This window comes from Dicentrarchus labrax, unplaced genomic scaffold (assembly GCF_905237075.1).
Source record: "Dicentrarchus labrax unplaced genomic scaffold, dlabrax2021, whole genome shotgun sequence".
NCBI classification, from domain to species: Eukaryota; Metazoa; Chordata; class Actinopteri; family Moronidae; genus Dicentrarchus; species Dicentrarchus labrax.
This window is the reverse complement of record NW_026136706.1, coordinates 25,567,998-25,585,299: the sequence shown is the minus strand read 5'-3', so window position 1 is coordinate 25,585,299 and position 17,302 is coordinate 25,567,998. Positions and strand designations below refer to the sequence as shown.

At 42.5% G+C, this 17,302-nt stretch overlaps 1 protein-coding gene and 1 long non-coding RNA gene across 4 annotated transcripts; one reads left to right on the top strand and one right to left on the bottom strand.

Moving 5' to 3' along the window:
• Positions 1-708: 708 nt before the first annotated feature.
• Positions 709-16,183, top strand: LOC127365899 (uncharacterized). 3 transcript variants are annotated; one of them, XM_051404459.1, is made up of 23 exons: positions 709-819; positions 1,207-1,338; positions 1,529-1,675; positions 2,274-2,466; positions 2,881-3,029; positions 3,165-3,375; positions 3,867-3,934; positions 4,421-4,637; positions 5,386-5,541; positions 5,964-6,119; positions 6,460-6,582; positions 6,678-6,752; positions 7,613-7,680; positions 8,182-8,245; positions 8,324-8,564; positions 8,969-9,109; positions 9,192-9,375; positions 9,458-9,602; positions 10,080-10,456; positions 10,659-10,870; positions 11,616-11,788; positions 14,942-15,161; positions 15,672-16,183. In XM_051404459.1, exons 1-23 carry the CDS (start codon positions 709-711, stop codon positions 15,829-15,831), a joined length of 3,723 nt encoding a protein of 1,240 aa, XP_051260419.1. In that variant the 3' UTR covers positions 15,832-16,183. The 3 variants fall into 3 exon arrangements, with proteins under 3 accessions (XP_051260419.1, XP_051260418.1, XP_051260420.1); XM_051404458.1 differs by having other exon boundaries at positions 3,159-3,375; XM_051404460.1 differs by lacking the exons at positions 10,659-10,870; positions 15,672-16,183 and having other exon boundaries at positions 3,159-3,375; positions 14,942-15,087.
• Positions 3,240-6,527, bottom strand: LOC127365900 (uncharacterized). Its single transcript, XR_007885265.1, has 2 exons — positions 6,416-6,527; positions 3,240-4,625 (listed from the first exon to the last, which is right to left on the bottom strand). It is a non-coding gene; the product is annotated as an uncharacterized LOC127365900 (long non-coding RNA).
• Positions 16,184-17,302: the final 1,119 nt, after the last annotated feature.

The following is a 17,302-nucleotide window of genomic DNA, read 5'->3' as shown; positions in this document are numbered from 1 at the left end:
ATGACCCTAAGCACACAGCTAAAATAACAAAGGAGTGGCTTCAGAACCTCTGTGACCATTGTTGACTGGCCCAGCCAGAGCCCTGACCTAAACCCAATTGAGCATCTCTGGAGAGATCTGAAAATGGCTGTCCACCAACGTTCACCATCCAACCTGACAGAACTGGAGAGGATCTGCAAGGAAGAGTGGCAGAGGATCCCCAAATCCAGGTGTGAAAAACTTGTTGCATCATTCCCAAGACTCATGGCTGTACTAGCTCAAAAGGGTGCTTCTACTCAATACTGAGCAAAGGGTCTGAATACTTATGACCATGTGATATTTCAGTTTTTCTTTTTTAATAAATTTGCAAAAATTTTTACATTTGTTTTTTTTTCTGTCAAGATGGGGTGCTGAGTGTACATAAATGAGAAATAAAATTTAACTTTTTTGATTTTAGCAAATGGCTGCAATGACACAAAGAGTGAAAAATTTAAAGGGATCTGAATACTTTCCGTACCCACTGTAGGTTGCCTCTCACAGTAACATACACATTGAGAGATATGTTGTATGTAACACTTACAGACATACATAAGGAGAAAACAAACCAAATCAAGTCAGCATTATCCTGATATAGCACTATCAATATCTTGCTTACTTTGGAATCTATGGAATAACATAATTAAGTCTTATCCTCCTTGAATCGCCCATCCTCCAGGACGAAATGACATCATGAAGGATTTGCCTCTGTCCCTGCTGAGCCGGGGGTGTGGTCGCTTTGTCTCGTCCAACAGAAACACAGGGACACATTATGGACGGCTGGACGTCTGCTTTACACCGCAGGTTCTCACACAGTCACAAAGGCTGTACCATCTTTAATGTTGGAATACATATTAGTATTGTACAGCTGTTAGCACCAAAATACACTTCAAGAGTAATTAAACCCCCAAACCCTAATTTTATCAGCTTATATGTTGTTGATCGATTCTGCTGTACTGAGCTTTCGTCAGTCTGGTCACGATTTAGTTACACTTTAAGTTTTGGTATTGGTCAGATTGTTTTTGCTGGATTACTGTCTTTGTTATGGAATATATTAAATGAATTCAACCTTCTTGTAAAGGTCAAGAAACCAATGAATCCATCAGTAAATGAGTAAATCAGTTTATACATGAATGAATTAATCCAGATCAATCATTTCATTCATCATAACGATGCATATTTGACCTATAGGATTACTACATCTGGAAGTCCCAGGACTCTCTCTTGCGACTGTCCAATGGAGGCCGTCTGCTTGTAGAGGCAGAGTCAACCCTTCCAAAGACTTACAGCACTCGCAGGGGGGCACTTCTGCTGTACTCCCAGGTAACTCTCTGTGCGTACACAAGTAAGTACAGTTATGGCCAATAGGTAACAAGGGACATTTGACACAGTTGCACAGTTAACAAGACAGATACAACTGCCAAACCTCTACTGAAAACATTATATGGCACTACACAGACCTTTTACAAACAGAAACCTCTAGATGATTTCTTCCACCTTCCTCTGTCCCCAGGACTTGGTTACTATGGAAACCAGTTGTCACTCAGAAACAAGAAACAGGAAGCAGCGGGTTGTTCAGCGGTACAGCCAACATATGGAACAGCAGCTGAGCACACTCAAGGAACTAACGGCAGCCATTTTGAACTACAGCAACAATCAGGTAGGTGCAATACATCAGGAATAATACGAGATGCACAAAATTGCAAATGGACATATGTACAACCAGTGTTTGGTTTGTCCATTCTGGGCTACTGTAGAAACATGGCAGTTCAACACACTGGACTCCAAGGAAGGCAACCCGCCTCTAAAAGACAGGCCAGAGAGTTCTGCTTCTTAGTGTCAAGTTATTATACACTAATAAAAACATACCTATGAATACACTGGAGCTTTACAATTCTACAACTTACATGTATCACAAAGGTTTTGTGAGTTAAAATCTGCGATTCAGGTGTACAGGTTCCTAGGCTCACCTGACTGACCACAGTTCAGTTCATACTACTGAGCAGGATTTTTACAAAGTAAAACACATTAAGTGTTTATGTGTGAATTATTTCAAAATTGGCCCAGTGTCTTAGTGCTGTCCTCAACCCTGTTCCCAGTAACCACGCAGTTGTTTTTAGCAAACATGCTAAACTTTTTCTCCCATATGGAGCAGTCACAGTTGGATCCCCTTTTGCTTAACTTTGACCCAGTCCTTCTGCAACCTTCTCCATCCTTTGCTAGCAATTTTACAAGGCTAACATTTGTCTTCCCTCCAGTTCACCTCCTCCAGACTTGGTCCAGCTTTCGTTCCTCCTCTTCGTCTCCCTCTTGCTGCAGACCTTCATCGTCCCAGTCCTCTGCCCATTCACACCACACGAGAGCAGTCCAGTAAACAGCTGCCTGTACAGTTTAACCCCCAGACGCTTCCTGCAACGAGAAACACTGAACAACTGGAGAGTCAACCTGAGGGTAAAAAACAGACAGATGTGTTGATATAGACTGATATTGGTGGAGATTAAAAGTCCAAAACAGGGGAGGCCGGTTTGCTCAGTCGGTAGAGCTGGCGACCCATGTATGGAGTTGCTGAATTGGCCCGGGTTTCGAATCCGACCTGCGGCCCTTTGCTGCGTGCCATCCCCCTCTCTACAGCTGTCTATCAATAAAGCCAACAAAAGGCCAAAACAGAAACTCTGGTGGAACCCACAAAATTAAAAGTGAGGGGGCAAAATATGCATCTGTAGTTATGTTGTAACACTGGGAACCCTGACCCCACCCCTCTGTTATAGTATTCCGTAAGCAAGGGAAATGGCAAAATGTTGACTCTCCCAAACCTATTGAAAGCAACCCAGTATGGTGAGATCCTAACAATCAGCTTCTCTGCAGATAAAGAGGTGGAGCAACACAACAGGAAGAGAATCAGGCTGGATGTGTTCCTCCAGATACCCAGAACCGCCAGGACTCCAACTCCACAAATGGAACTTCAGCCCTGGGTACACTACGTAACAGTGACCCCTGAAGAAGAAGAAGCTCAGGTGAAATGTCTGATGTTGCATCTAAAGACATTTGTTAATGCTCTTTATGCTTGGAAATGTATATGAGTTGTTGGAATGATTCTATTTTTGATGTTATTTAATTCATTAGCAAAATGTCTTTCCTACCAGCCACAGACTCACTCAGACAGGAGTCTGCCGCATAATGAAAGTTCACAGCAGACTGAAATAAACCATCACAGTATGGGAGTGGACCTCCATCATCCAAACATGAACTGTGACAGTTACGCGCCAGATGATCAAGGCTGTTCTATTCAAGATAGTGAAATAACCAGTGATAAAGGCAGCTATGAAAGATCGATGAACGTGAACAGACATGGGAGGACAGGTGTGTGTGTATGGTCTCTTGTAACAAACCAAATTGATGTCCTAATTTGAAGTTGTAAATGTGTAATGAATTTAAGTCAACGAGATGTCCTGAAATGCAAGCTATCTTCATGTACTCACCTTCTTCTTCACTTTATCAAATGAAAACAAAATTTTCCTGAACTGCTGAAGTGCCGAGATACAGATGAGTCTAAACAAACAGTGGTGTGAAATCTGACTGGCCACAAGTGCCAGCGCATTATCCTTACCTTTGCCACTCCCTCCATCTTTCACAGGCTGTAGCTCTGTTTTAGTGAAGATACTGGTATCATATAAAACTAGATGACCTAACGCATCCATGAGGGGAAAACTAAATAACGCTCCAAAGTTAGGCAACATTTTAGTAGTAGTAATAGAAGTAGTAGTAGGCTGATAGCAAAAGCAAAGTAATAAAACCAAATCTTTAATTTGTCTACACTACATGTTGATAACCCTGATGATCCCCACACACAGGCCTCCTTCCTCCTCTGACAGTGGGACAGTCAGTCAGCCACGGGTCCTGCTTGGAGAAGACAGACAGGGTAAGACAGCAGTTTCAAGTACAGTTAAGCAACTGTCAGGCCAAAAAACGTATCAATGTTGCTAAGATGCACATACTGTATGATAATATTTTCCACAATAGAAAATAACCATTAACAGTAACTCAGTGCTCACCCACTCAGGTTGCAAGTAGTTGACTTAGTAGTATCACAACAGCATATAACTACACTTGTGCGCCATCAGGTATTTCTTCCTAGATAGAGGCACCACACAAACTGCTAGTGAAATAAAAAGTTTATTTTGTGGGACAAGTGGTCTGTGCAGTGGTGCCCAACCAGTCAGTGTCCTTTGGGGAAGTACTGGCAGCTACGGGGCAGCACATAGAGTTCACTGTAGATGCTGCTGGCATCAGTTATATCAGAACTACGATTATTTGTTCATTGAAAGAAGCATTGTCCCCGTGTGCCATTACATTTTCTGAGAGCAAAACCTCCAAATAGCATGAACGTGTCTGTTGAATGTTTCAGCCAGGATGGGAGCGCCCCAGCAGTGATGACCAGCATGCACAGCGCCTACCTCCCATAGCAGAGAGTCGTACTGTTGTCCCCAACCAGGCTATCCAGGCTCAGACCCAGCAGGATGCACCACCAAAGGCAGACAGAGTTGGGTCTCAATCCCAGGAAAATCTGAGTCGACTCCACCAGCAGGCTCCGTTTCTTCCTCTGCTGTTTCCTGGGAAGGAGGGTAACAAAGACACACACAGAGGAAGACTACAAACACACTAACTTGGTGGATGGATAGATTGTTTGTCATTCAGATTTACGACTATTAAAATCCAGTTGTGTTTGTTAAAATCAAAGTAATGGGAATATTTCCAGCCACTGAATATAAGTGTTTCCATCTTCCAAACTACATTCCTTCATGGTTACAAAAAATAATCCAAGCATGTGATTGGATGTGATCAATAGGGGGGTGCCAACAAAAGTAATGTTGTAAATAATTACATTTTGGGGGTTAACAGTAATACTATTACTGAAATATAGCCAGCAGTGACTGGAAACATAAGATTTTTTAACATTTAACCATAATTACGATCTTTCCTTATTTAAACCATTTTGTTGCAGGAGAAGTTTCTGAAATCTCAGTTTACTGTGACTTATTCATGTGTGGTTGCTAGTTTCGGAAGGAAAACAATATATTAAATTTGCTTTATTTATATGTGGTTAAATATGTTTGTGTCAGATGTGGTACTGATGTAGTGCCTACCAAACCGATAATGTTATTGGCGAAATGTTTAGATTGTTTTATTGTTTTGAAATGTAATTTAATTATAATATATAGATATGATATATTCAAAGTTTACAAAGCTGGTGCCACAAGCTTCCGGTGAGTAAAATGTTACAACCGTTAAGAACACAGGAGTTGACAACTTGAACTACTAGCCATTGTGGAGGTGCTGTATATTCGGACTCTTTCTCCTTGTGTCTGTCAGATGAGATAAATGGGAAGCGAAGAGGAGGAGAAAAAACAGAGAGACAGCGCTTTAAAAAAGAAACAGCAGGGCAGCGAAAGGGAGGAAGAGAAGGAGACGGAGGAGGAAGGGTAACCACTGAGAAAGGCTCTATGATTCTGCTGGAGCCTGGAGAAGGTACCACAAACATATACAAGCTGGAGTTTGTATGTGAAATGATATATTCAGTCTCATAAGTTATCCAGTTTCTGAACTAATGCTGTAACATGAGTGCAAATGTAATTCTGCCAAACCAAACTCAGCTCAACAGCCACATGACACACTGTAATGTGTTTAAAGCACTCTCTTTCTAAAGATTTTTTAAAATCATTTTAAAGAAGTGCACATTCTGGGGATTGAATCCAGGACCTCATGCAAAGAACACGCTTTTGAGATGTCCCTTTGCAAAAAGTCCACTCATTGTTGGGATAATCTCTTTTAGTTACTTTAGTTACTTCCAGTGAATTGGAAATGTTGGGGTTTAAACACAAGATTATGTAGATAAGTTTCTTTTTGTGTTCATCACACTAACTTCTCTTATTCTGGGTCTTCTCCTTCAGAGCCTCGTCCTCCTGTAGGGGTGTTGGGTTGTGTTGCAGGACGGAAAGGCCCGGGAAAGCAGAGCTCTCTGGCCTTCTTACAGAACCAGGATCCCTGTGAATCTAGCGATGCTAGCAGAGGTGTGGTCAGGGGTGTTCTGCCTCTGGAGCTGAGAGGTATGGGGCTACACGATCTTGACAAAACATGAAACTATGTTACCTATTTCCTACTTTGTAAGATTCCAGTGAAATGGACTGTAGCCACTCTATGTGTTTAATGTAACCTCATCTTATCTAAGTTTTGTTTCTTTCTTTTATAAAGTGAATTTGTCACAAGGAAACAATGGGTCCAAACTTTTTTAAGTTTAATTTTTAGTTATTTAGTTTTTTAGTCAGTTTTATTTACATAACAAATCACAAATTTGCCTCAAGGGTCTTTACTATCCGCAGGGCATATGACACATTTAACCTACCTTTGTGATTGTCTCTGTTCCTCAGAGTTGTTGTGTTTTGTCAGATTTGCAGAACGGTGAATCTGTTGGCAGCCTGATCCTGGGTCCCGATGGGGAGATCATACAACTGTCCCTGTTCGACAACAGCCAGGACCCATCTCAGGGTGGTGGTGACACACAGGAGCAAGGTGAGACTCAGTTTGTAACACATTTTTCAAATCAACATTAGAGTATGGTGAAGACTTGCAGTAGTTATCAGTAACTCACTCTTCCTGTCCCTCAGCTCTCCAGGTTATGTCTTCAGAAGGAGAGACGTTACCCTGGGTCATTGTCCTGCAGCCTGAACATACACATACAGGTCTATATACTGTACTGTATGTGCACCACACACACACACACACACACACACACACACACACACACACACACACACACATTCTTGGGGTTATTTGTAAATGGTAAATGAACTGCACTTACATCGTGTCTTCCAACAACTCAAAGCATTTTATGTCACATTCACTGATTCACACAGTGCAAAACTATTCACAAATGAGTGGAGAGTGGTGTAACTGTATCTCAATCTGTGTGTGCGTAATCAGATTTGTTCATGTGTAAAATAACCTGGAAATATGTATTGAAATTTGTGAATGGGTACAGGAATCTGCGAATGTGTGTTCAGAATCTGTTTGTGCATAATCAAATTTGTCAAGGTGTGAAAAAGAGATTTCCAGCTCTTCGAGCAAATACTTAGATTTCCAGCCATTAATATATATGTCTGCACTTACAGATTTGTGTACACATTGTCAGATCTATATACACATTTACAGATATGTCCACATATTTGCAAATCTGAATACCATCGGGAGCAATTTGGGTTCAGTATCTTGCCCAAGGACACTTTGACATGCAGTGGATCGAACCGCCAACTTTCTGATCAGTGGACAACTTACCTTCACTGTTGAAAATTGAAAATAATTATCTGAATTTTTTTCCGTTTCTTTATTTTTCATAAAGTCTTAGTGCACTATATGCAGCATTTCTGTATTTTAGGGTGTTGGGAGAGGGGTTGAAGGACACTATACTTATTTTCATGTAATTGTAAGGAACTCTCTTAAGATGTTCTTCTGTCTTAAAAAAATATTTAAAAGTTAGAACTCCCACCCATGACAGTGTTTCTCTTCGCTTTAACCATTGCCTGTTCATTGTATATGTGTGCAGAAGAAGGGGTGGAGCTGAGCACAGACGTTCCTCTGGGCGACATCCAGCACCATCAGTCAATAGACAAGGTGAATTGATATTTTTGACTGACCTTCTAAAAGTTTAACACTCGGGCATGTGTCTGCCAAGCTTAGGGCCATATTCCTATAGCTCCAACAAAAGTAAAGCAGTGTTCACTCAGTGCAGTTCTTTATGAATATAATGTTTTTACTACCATGTCTGTTTTTATGATTTTGCTTATTGTCTATTCCAGAGTATGGTGGCTTTTTTATAGCAGTAACAAAGCAAAAACAATACTAATTGCTAATGAAGCTAAAAACAATTTCAACAGAGGGCACTACAGTGCAGTCCCAAAATGACTTTAAGCATATCTGAATGAAATGTATCAGTGTCCCAAATCCATAAAACAATTGCTGTAAAGATTATTATCACTGTCCTGTGAAAACTATGTGTGTATGTATTTTTTATACTAGCCTTAGTAGTATTGAGTGTCCGTTATGTCTGCTGTAATTGTATTGTATATTGATCTGTCACTATTTGTTGGATGTTTCAATTTTGTATCCGACCAGCTCTTAGATCTTCACAGATGGACAGAGACTAATGCATGCTCACCCAGCAGCCGCACAGACCCAGGTAAATCTCTGCGGCCTATTTTAGCATAATATAAATTTGAATGAATATGTTATAAAAACTTTTTGTTTACCTTTCTAGTGGCTGTGACCAAGAAAAAAACAAAGAGTGCAGAGGCAGTGGCGGAAACATGGAAGGCATCAAAAAAGAATCCTAAAAACAGGGTGAGGATGCCTCCACTGAGGGAGCGGGTAGGAAAGGAGGAGCCAAGAGGAGACTACACTGAGGAGGAGGAGGAGGAGGAGGAGGAGGAGGAGGAGGAGGAGGAAGAGCTGGACAGTGAAGTACAGACTCTCCATTCATCTGGATTGCATCAGCCAGGGTTGGTATAATTCACTTTTATACATGTGTAAATGTAGAAATCTGTCAGATTTCCCAGAAACTGAAGTTTTATTAGATATACGTGAACCCTCTTTGCCACTTCTCCAATCCAGCAGACAAACAAGAGGCTGGCGTCAACCAACACTACATATTTCCCCTGTTTACCGCAGCTTTTATATCCTGATCATGGACATTGAAGATGTCTCTCTATGTGGATCAGTCTTCAGTTTAAATGATTGTCTAGCACCAATATACTAAAATAATTTTACTTTGAAATAAACATTTTGAGAGTAATCCTTTATGTCTGTGATGTTGCAAAGCAACAGAATCCCACAGCCATATACTGACTGATGTTTGGTGTTAAAATGGAAATGTGAAACATTTGGAGTTGGTCCGTTTGTCCAGAGAGAAGCAGCGGTTCAAAGGCGATGCATCAGGCAGTGAGCAGAACGTCAACCCAAATAAAGCAACAGCAGAGGACGCTGTGGACAAAAAGAGGAAGAATACTAAGAGGACGGATGCTGAGGAAGCTGCAATAACCACAGGGTGAAGTAGGAATACTCACAAACTTTTATGAGATTAAAACATTACAGATTGTTTAACAAACACATGTCCTCCATTTATTTAGGAAAAGGGACATGAAAACAGTGAGACCAGAATCAGATGACCAGAAGACATCGAGGAGAAGGAAGGAAGGAAGATGGCGGAGACAAAAGACAGGAAGTGACGTTCAATCAATCAGGAGCAAGAAACAAGAGGAAAGGTCCAACAGGGATGCTGCAGAGACTCAGGACCATTCTACTCTCCCTTCTGTAGGAACAGCTGTATCTGTTTAAAAGCAAGGCATAGAAAGAGATCCCATTCAGGTTTACAATTTACTTGTCTGTCTTTCAGAAAAAGAAGAGGACAGCCAGGGAAGGAGATGGAGGAGAAGAGACAATGAATAAGGAGAAAGAAGAGCGAGGAGAAGTGGAGAGGCAAGAGTCTGCTGGGAGGAGCAGGAAAAAAGGAAGGCTGAAACACAAAGAGTCATTTGTCGGTAAGACATTGCAAAAAAAAAAAAAAAAACACTTGGCACAGAGATTTTTTAGTTGATCCTACAGCAATGAAATTGTCTTATGTCACCGAACCACAAAAGAACTTGAAAAGTCATTCAGATAACAACGACAAGAAATAGGCTCCACAAGGATTTTGCCAGCATAGGACTTTTAAACATTTTTCAAACTTCATTCCAATAGTAGTCAATGGGGTCTAATTCACACACTGTATCCAGCATGTATTAAAATGTTTTACTACAGTAAAGATTGTTGTGTATAAGTCAGCTGTGCTGACTCCTCTGAAGCTCTAATTTAGAGACAAAGGGTAATGCATTTCATTCACAGTAAACCCTGATCTGTCACCCACACAAACACAATACTGATGTACTGATTGACATACCTTATACTCGAGTAAATAGCTATATATTTACATGTGTGGCATGCGCTTTCTTTTGCAATCTTGTCTTTCTTTCTCATAGGAAACCATGAGAAAGAAGAGGTGGAGATTAATCAGGATATCGAGGAGGAGTCTCACCTCACCAGAAGGCCCTCTGCAACACAGAGACCTGATGACAAAACAAACACAAATTCAGACGAAGGCACAGACATAGACACAGATCATCTTTCCAGTGACACTGACCGATACAGCAGCGTCCGATCAGTGAGCTCGCTCAGGTCCACTGCCGCTGCGTCCCAGCTCAATCACAGGAGTCTGAGGAGGTCAGCTGCCTCTTCCTGGGAGGAGGCGGTGCCAGCCAACGCCATGGGACTCGCTTCATCACGTGGCCGCCTGTCATCATGTTCAACTGTCATGGTAACAGAGGAACAGCTGATGCTGAACCCAGTAAAGCCAGAGGTTGGTAGGAAGTACACACACAGAATATACAGCAGTTTGTCATGTGTTTGATTTACATGTTTGCAGCCTCCCTAATGTCTCACTGATAGTTTAACGAAAATGATCTAATTATATGATTATTGGTAATAAAAATATTATTACCCATATTTTCACTCAATGTACTATGTGTGTGTGTGTGTGTGTGTGTGTGTGTGTGTTTTAGTCCTCCAGGCCCAGGAAGAGTCATGCGGAGGAGGAGGAGGAGGCTGCAGCTCTGCGTCTGGCTCAGCGAGCAGTGCGACGGAGACAGGAGGTGGAGAGGAAGAGGAGAGAGCGTGAGGAAGAGGAGAGGAAGCGGGAAGAGAGGGAGCAGACAGAGGAGAGGATGAAGAGCGAGCTGGAGGAAGAGAGGACGAAGAGAGCTGAGGAGCTCAGGTCCTACTTTGTTTTTACAACATTATACAGATGAAGTCCTTAAAGGATAAGATAATTATTTCATCAGTCTTTCTTTAAACATCAGCCAGGTGTCCGCCATGTTTCTACAGTAGCCCAGAACAGAGCGTTTTGTGCTTTATTTTCAGTGCTGTGTTGGGCCAGATTCAGTAAAGTGTCAGTAAAGATGGCAGTACTTGTCGTAAAACGAGGGGTGTGACAGTCTGACAGCGGCCTGCCACTTTCAAGCAAACACAAGCGGCTTTACCACACTAGGGTTTCAGCATATACTGTTATTGGCAACCCAACAGCTACTTTTTGATCTCGGAGTCATAAATTCCTGTGTATAACTGCTATACTGTCATTACAATGAGTTATTCAAAGCTAGACAGTTAGCTAATAGTGTGAGGTCCTCCAATAAACACTTCAACATTTCTTGGATATTTACAGTTTTGTAAAACTGCAACAAAAGCGTCACAGGGCAATCAATGCTAATTATACAGCTACACTGGATATAAATGAACTCACTTATAAATCCAATTTGAAGCAAAACAAAAAATATAGATTCATTCACATTCTCCTTCTAGTATAAAAAGTGGTAAAACCAAATTGTCACAAAAATGTGTCCAGGGCAACAACATAAGATAAAATCACACTTTAACTCAGAGGGCAACAGCTCAAAATTCCTTGCATTCAAAAAGAGGGCAGAACAACGGCAACTCCATTAATATTCATTGTCCATCTCCAGGCTGAAGAAGTGGGCAGAAGAGGAGGAGAGGAGGAAACGCGAGGAAGAGGAGCAGGCGCGAGCGAGAAGGGAAGAGGCGCAAAGAGAAAGAGAAAGGAGGAGGCAGGAGGAGAGGAGGCGGCAGATGGAGCGACTCCAAAGGATGAGAGAGGAGGAGGAGCAGAGGAGGAAAGGTGAGGGTGAGAGGAGGAGAAAAAGAGGGAGGAGTAAAAAAGAAAGGGAATAGTAGTAGGTTTGTATCAAATCAGTGTGGATCTGTTGTAGTAGAACCTCTCTCTTTATCTCCATCGTTAATGAGGATCAAAGTAGAGGTCTGCATTGGGATTTGGGATCCCTACAGCACAAATCTCATGAGAGCAGGGCAGGAGCAGGAGGTCAATCAGAAGGATAGAGACAGAGTAGACAAATGAAGTTGAAGAAAAGATTAAAGCGGGGGCTTACAAAACAGTAAAATAACATATTTTCATATGCGGGACAGAAGGTGACACAACATCACTGTTGTGCAGGAGTGAATGGTTGGGATCCACCTGGAGCCAAATGAAGGAAGCGGTCCAGAGCAGGGCTGTAGTTCAAAGTAGTTTCCAAACAGCAGCAACTTTGCTGCCTGGTGCATAAAGTAAAGTCAAATCAGAAAAGTTAACAATTTTGACACATTTTGATGGTACAAACAACTGTTCACTAACAGCAGTTACACAACCATAACTCAACAACTGTAACTGGGCACCGCAGATCGGTCGGGCTGGATTCTTCCATTGGCTGATGCAGTTAAAGTAATGGATATTCTGACATCAGGGGCTAACATTAGCATGTCTGGCTAACTAGCTTATTGCCAACAATAGTTAGCTAATGTTTATTGGTAAGTGTTAATGCTTAGCCTTGGAAGTATGGTTGCCACCTTCAGCCCCATGCCCAGCAGTCTGGGTGTTCTCCCCCATGAGGTTTTGGACAGTCCACCACTGGCCATTCCTACTGACAGGACTGATCCACTAGTGGTCCATCTGCCATTCAGATCTGTATTTTGAAAGCCTCTTCCTTTTTACAGGTGGACTTGAGCTGGAGGTGTTCGCTGACATGTTTCTGTCACGTCTTGTGAAACTCTTTTGGTTTTATTATTATACTTACCAGAAATGTGAATATATGCATTAGACTTAGGCTTTCTTTATTTGTCATTTAGATTTGCATCAAAAATGACATTTTGTTACAATGGCACATAGCACAACAGGAATAGAGGCGTATGTACAGTCAAAAAGAAGGTGGTGAGAATGGGAGCGGGTAGGTGCACTCTCCTCATCCGGTGCAGAAAGTGCATACGCTGCTAGGCCCTCTTTACAAGGATGCCAGTGTGGTTTGACCAGGTGAGAGAGTCCGTTATCTGCACCCCAGGAACCTGGTGCTGCTGACGATCTCCACTGCTGCGTTGTTGATGATGAGAGGAGGATGGCTGCGCTGGTTCTTCCTCAAGTCCACAATGATCTCTTTTGTTTTTGAGGCATTCAGGATGAGGTTGTTGGTTCCACACCAGTCTGCCAGATGTTTCACATCCTCTTTGTAGGCCTGTTCATCGTTGTTCTTGATGAGGCCCACTACTGTCGTGTCGTCTGCGAACTTCACGATGTGGTTAGTAGTGGACTTGGCACAGCAGTCGTGGGTCATCAACGTGAACAGCAGCGGACTCAGGACGCAGCCCTGGGGGGGAACCGGTGCTCAGGGAGATGACACTGGAGACGTTTTTTCCCACCCGCACGCACTGAGGCCTGTTGGTGAGGAAGTCAAGCAGCCAGTTGCACAGGTTGGCGCTGAATCCAAGGGGGGCAAGTTTACTTATCAGATGGTGTGGTATGATGGTGTTTAACACGGAGCTGAAGTCCAGGAACAGCATCTGCACATGTGTGTTTTTCCCTTCCAGATGTTATTGGCTCCGATGGAGTGTAGAGGGGATGGCGTCCTCTGTGGAGCGGTTGGGACGATAAGCAAACTGGTCGAATGTTGGGGGGAGTCTGGAAACCATTTGGTCCTTTACCAGCCTCTCGAAGCACTTCATCATGATAGGTGTGAGTGCTATTGGGCGGTAGTCATGGCGGGAGGAGGTTGTGTTCTTTTTGGGTACCGGTACAATTGTGGCAGTCTTGAAGCAGAATGGTACCACAGCCTGGTGCAGTGAGATGTTAAAAATGTCTGTGAGAACCCCAGCCAGCTGGTCTGCACATTCCTTGAGCACCTTTCCTGGTATGTTGTCAGGGCCAGCTGCTTTCCGGGTGTTAACCTTCCTCAGGGTTCTCCGGACATCAGCTGGGTCGAGGCAGAGTGTCTGCTCATCTTGGCGCGGAATGGATTTTGTTGCTGTGGTGGTGTTTAGTTCCTCGAACCTCCCAAAGTACTTGTTTAGCTCATTGAGGAAGCTGGTGTTGTTCTCACAGGAAGAGGGTGGGGCTTTGTAGTCAGTGATGGCTTGGATGCCCTGCCACATCTGTCTGGGGTTAGTGGGGTCATTGAAGAAATCCTGTACTTTTTGTCCATGAGCGCACTTAGCTAATCTTAAACTCCAGTTCAAGTTGGCTCTAGCTGTTTCCAGAGCCACCATGTCACCAGACTTGAAAGCGTTGTTCCTTGCTTTCAGCCTTGCGCGTACCTCACTCGTCATCCAGGGTTTCTCATTGGCCCGTGTGGTGATGTTTTTGACCACGCTAACATCCTCCATGCATTTCTGGATGTATCCAGACACAGACTCAGCATACTCCTGGATGTCCTCAGCAGCTGACTTGTCCCAGTCTGTGTGCTCGAAACAGTCCTGTAACGCTTCCATGGCTCCTGCAGGCCAAACCCTCACCTGTTTCACAGTAGGCTTATTCCTGATCAGTAGAGGCTTGTATGCAGGAATTAGCATCACAGAGATGGTCTGAGGAGCCGAGGTGGGGGCGGGGTGCTGCCTTGAATGCCCCTTTGATGTTGCTGTAAATCCGGTCCAGCGTATTCTCACCTCTTGTTGCAAAATTCACTTACTGGTGGAAGTGAGGAGATACAGTTTTCATATTGGCCTGATTGATTGAAAGTCCCCTGGCACCATGAAAACCCCCTCTGGATGTGTAGATTGCAGGTCGCTGATGGAGCGGTACAAAACACTCAGGGCTTCTCTGGTGTTTGCACTCGGGAATTTACGCTGCTGTGATGATAATAATAAAGGATTAAAGGATAGAGTATTGATTCACTAAGGGCCAAATTTAAATTGTCAAGGCGGCATGATCCCGTAATATACACGACGGAAGTCAATCCTACGGTGAAGTAATGTTAACTACATTACATACATACATACATTTTGTTCCCTCAAGCTGAACTAGAGTTGGTGCGCATGGAAGAGGAGAGGAGGCAGGAGGAGGAGAGCAAGAAGCTACAGGAGATGGATGAGAGTGAGAGGAGAGAGTACCTCTGTAGGAAGGAGCAGGAGGAGGAGGACAGGAGGAACAAAGAAGAGGAGCGTAAGAGGATAGAAAAGGAGGCCGCCTCGCAGGTCGCAGAGGAAACCAGGCTGCAGGCGGAGCTACTTGCCAGGTATATAGTGCCTCATTTTCACTGCATGGTACAGCTCAACATGTCTCACTTTTGGTACCAGGTACTTTTCTTGATTTCGTTTTCCATTGGAGCTAGTACTCCCTCAGTGTAGGCTGGTTTCTTCACGACACTGCCATGACATCATCTTAAATGTGACACAAACACAGGAACAATAAAGGATGTCCCCTGTCTTAGCGACAGTTCTTTCTGACCAATCAGAGGTCTGCAGTGTGTCCCTTCTAGTGTTGGCTCAGCTCACTTGTAACCTTGACAGCTTGTACCACAAAAACTACCAGCTACTATCTAGAACTCTTGTCAGTGGGAAAGACAAAAAAAGAACAGTACCAAGTGAGTCAAGTCAATTTGAGTGATACCATGCAGTGGTACTTCTTAAACTGGTATAACATTACATTTCTGGAGGAGGGAAGATGGTAGCTGCAACAAGTATAAATATTTGAGAAATGAAATGTCCATTATACAGCTCTGTCTCTCGTTCTGTTCTCCCTGCAGACAGATGGCGCTGTTGCAGCAGCAGTTGGCTTTTAAAAGGGGTCTCGTGATGGAGGCTGGAGGTCTGGAGAAAACCCAGGGTATCTCCAGACCGTGGATCTACTCTTATTTCGCTTTGTTACAGCTACTGGGTTTAACTCCAACTAAAGCTGAGACCTGAGCTTTAACTTCCATTTGAGATCATGAAGGATGGATGAGTGGCACAAGATTGCTGTATGCTGAAATGGTTCACTGGTTTTTGATCATTAAAAAAGTGGAAAACAATTGGTGAAATAAAATTTATCCAAAAAAATGAATACTCAACTTTCAGCAGGCAAACATACATGACAAGCACAAGAAGCATGGGATCAAACAGGATCAACCATATGGGGCCATGTAACTACAACTATGTGTGCATCTTTTTGTCAAATACTTTTTATATCAATAATAATTGAGTTCGGTAATTTTATGTCATTTCCCATTTGTTCCAATGCTATCAATATTAAAACTTAATTATATTTAAAAAAATCAAACCTTGTGTCAGTCTGTGTTTTCCAAGGGACTCACATACATACCTGGACACTCTTCTTCTTTTTTGTGCAATAACTTAATCCACCGCTTAAGTGCAATAATTTAACTGCTAATTTCTGCTAATGTCATTTATCCACTGTATAATAACACAATGCCACATACAGTTCTTTATATTTATCTTTATTTATCTATATTTATCCTCTGTACAGTTCTCTACATTTATTTTATTATACTTTAATTTAATTTTACTTTTATTCTTATCTCTACTTTCTAAATTTAGCTAAGAGTTTATTGTTTATCTTATACTGTATTTTTTTATACCTCTTTTATTTTCCATACAAGTGTTTCAATTTCCTTGAGGGAGTCATCCCAAAGGGATCAATAAAGTGAAGTCTAAGTCTAAGTCTAAAACCTTGCTACTAACAGCAGTAATATATGATCACAATGAAGTGTAAGCAACACAGCACAACTTTTAATCATGAATGTCTTTAGATTGCACTGACCAAATATGAAGTCGTTCTGATAAATTCTCTAGGAGGAGTTTTTTAAAATAAAAAAACTGTTTCAGCAGTTTGAGTTACAGTAGCTCGTCTGTTGGATCGAACCACATGGGCCAGCCTTCGCTCCCCACGTGCATCAATGAGCCTTGGCCCCCCATGACATGTCTCCGGTTCACCGCTTTTCCTTCCTTGGACCATTTTTAATAGGTACTGACCCCTGCAGATGCAGCCAACACAGTCAAAGTGGCTCAAATCCTCACACTCCCCATTTTGTCCTGCTTCTAACTGTTAGAAGCAGGACAAAATGTTCACTTGCTTCCTAATATATCCCACCCACTGACAGGAGCCATGAACCAGATAATCAGTGTTATTCACTTCACCTGTCAGTGCTCATAATGTTATGACTGATCGGTGTACCACAGAAGAAGAAATGAAGGAGGAGCTTATAGATTCAGAATGTAAACATACTAAGTTTGGAGGGCTTTTTGGTCAAGTAACTATAAACCATGTGACCATATAAACCTTATATAAAGTTTGCTGTTTCAAATGCATCCTGAAAATTATGTGTGAGGAATTGTTTTCCATGAGGAGTGTGTGTGTGTGTGTGTGTGTGTGTGTGTG

Bases quoted from the DNA above. Each gene is read 5' to 3' on its own strand.
- LOC127365899 (XM_051404458.1), top strand. From the start codon at position 709: ATGAAGGATTTGCCTCTGTCCCTGCTGAGCCGGGGGTGTGGTCGCTTT. The intron at 1,676-2,273 runs GTAGGTGCAATA...TCTTCCCTCCAG, and splicing joins TGAACTACAGCAACAATCAG to TTCACCTCCTCCAGACTTGG. The intron at 15,162-15,671 runs GTATATAGTGCC...TTCTCCCTGCAG, and splicing joins CAGGCGGAGCTACTTGCCAG to ACAGATGGCGCTGTTGCAGC.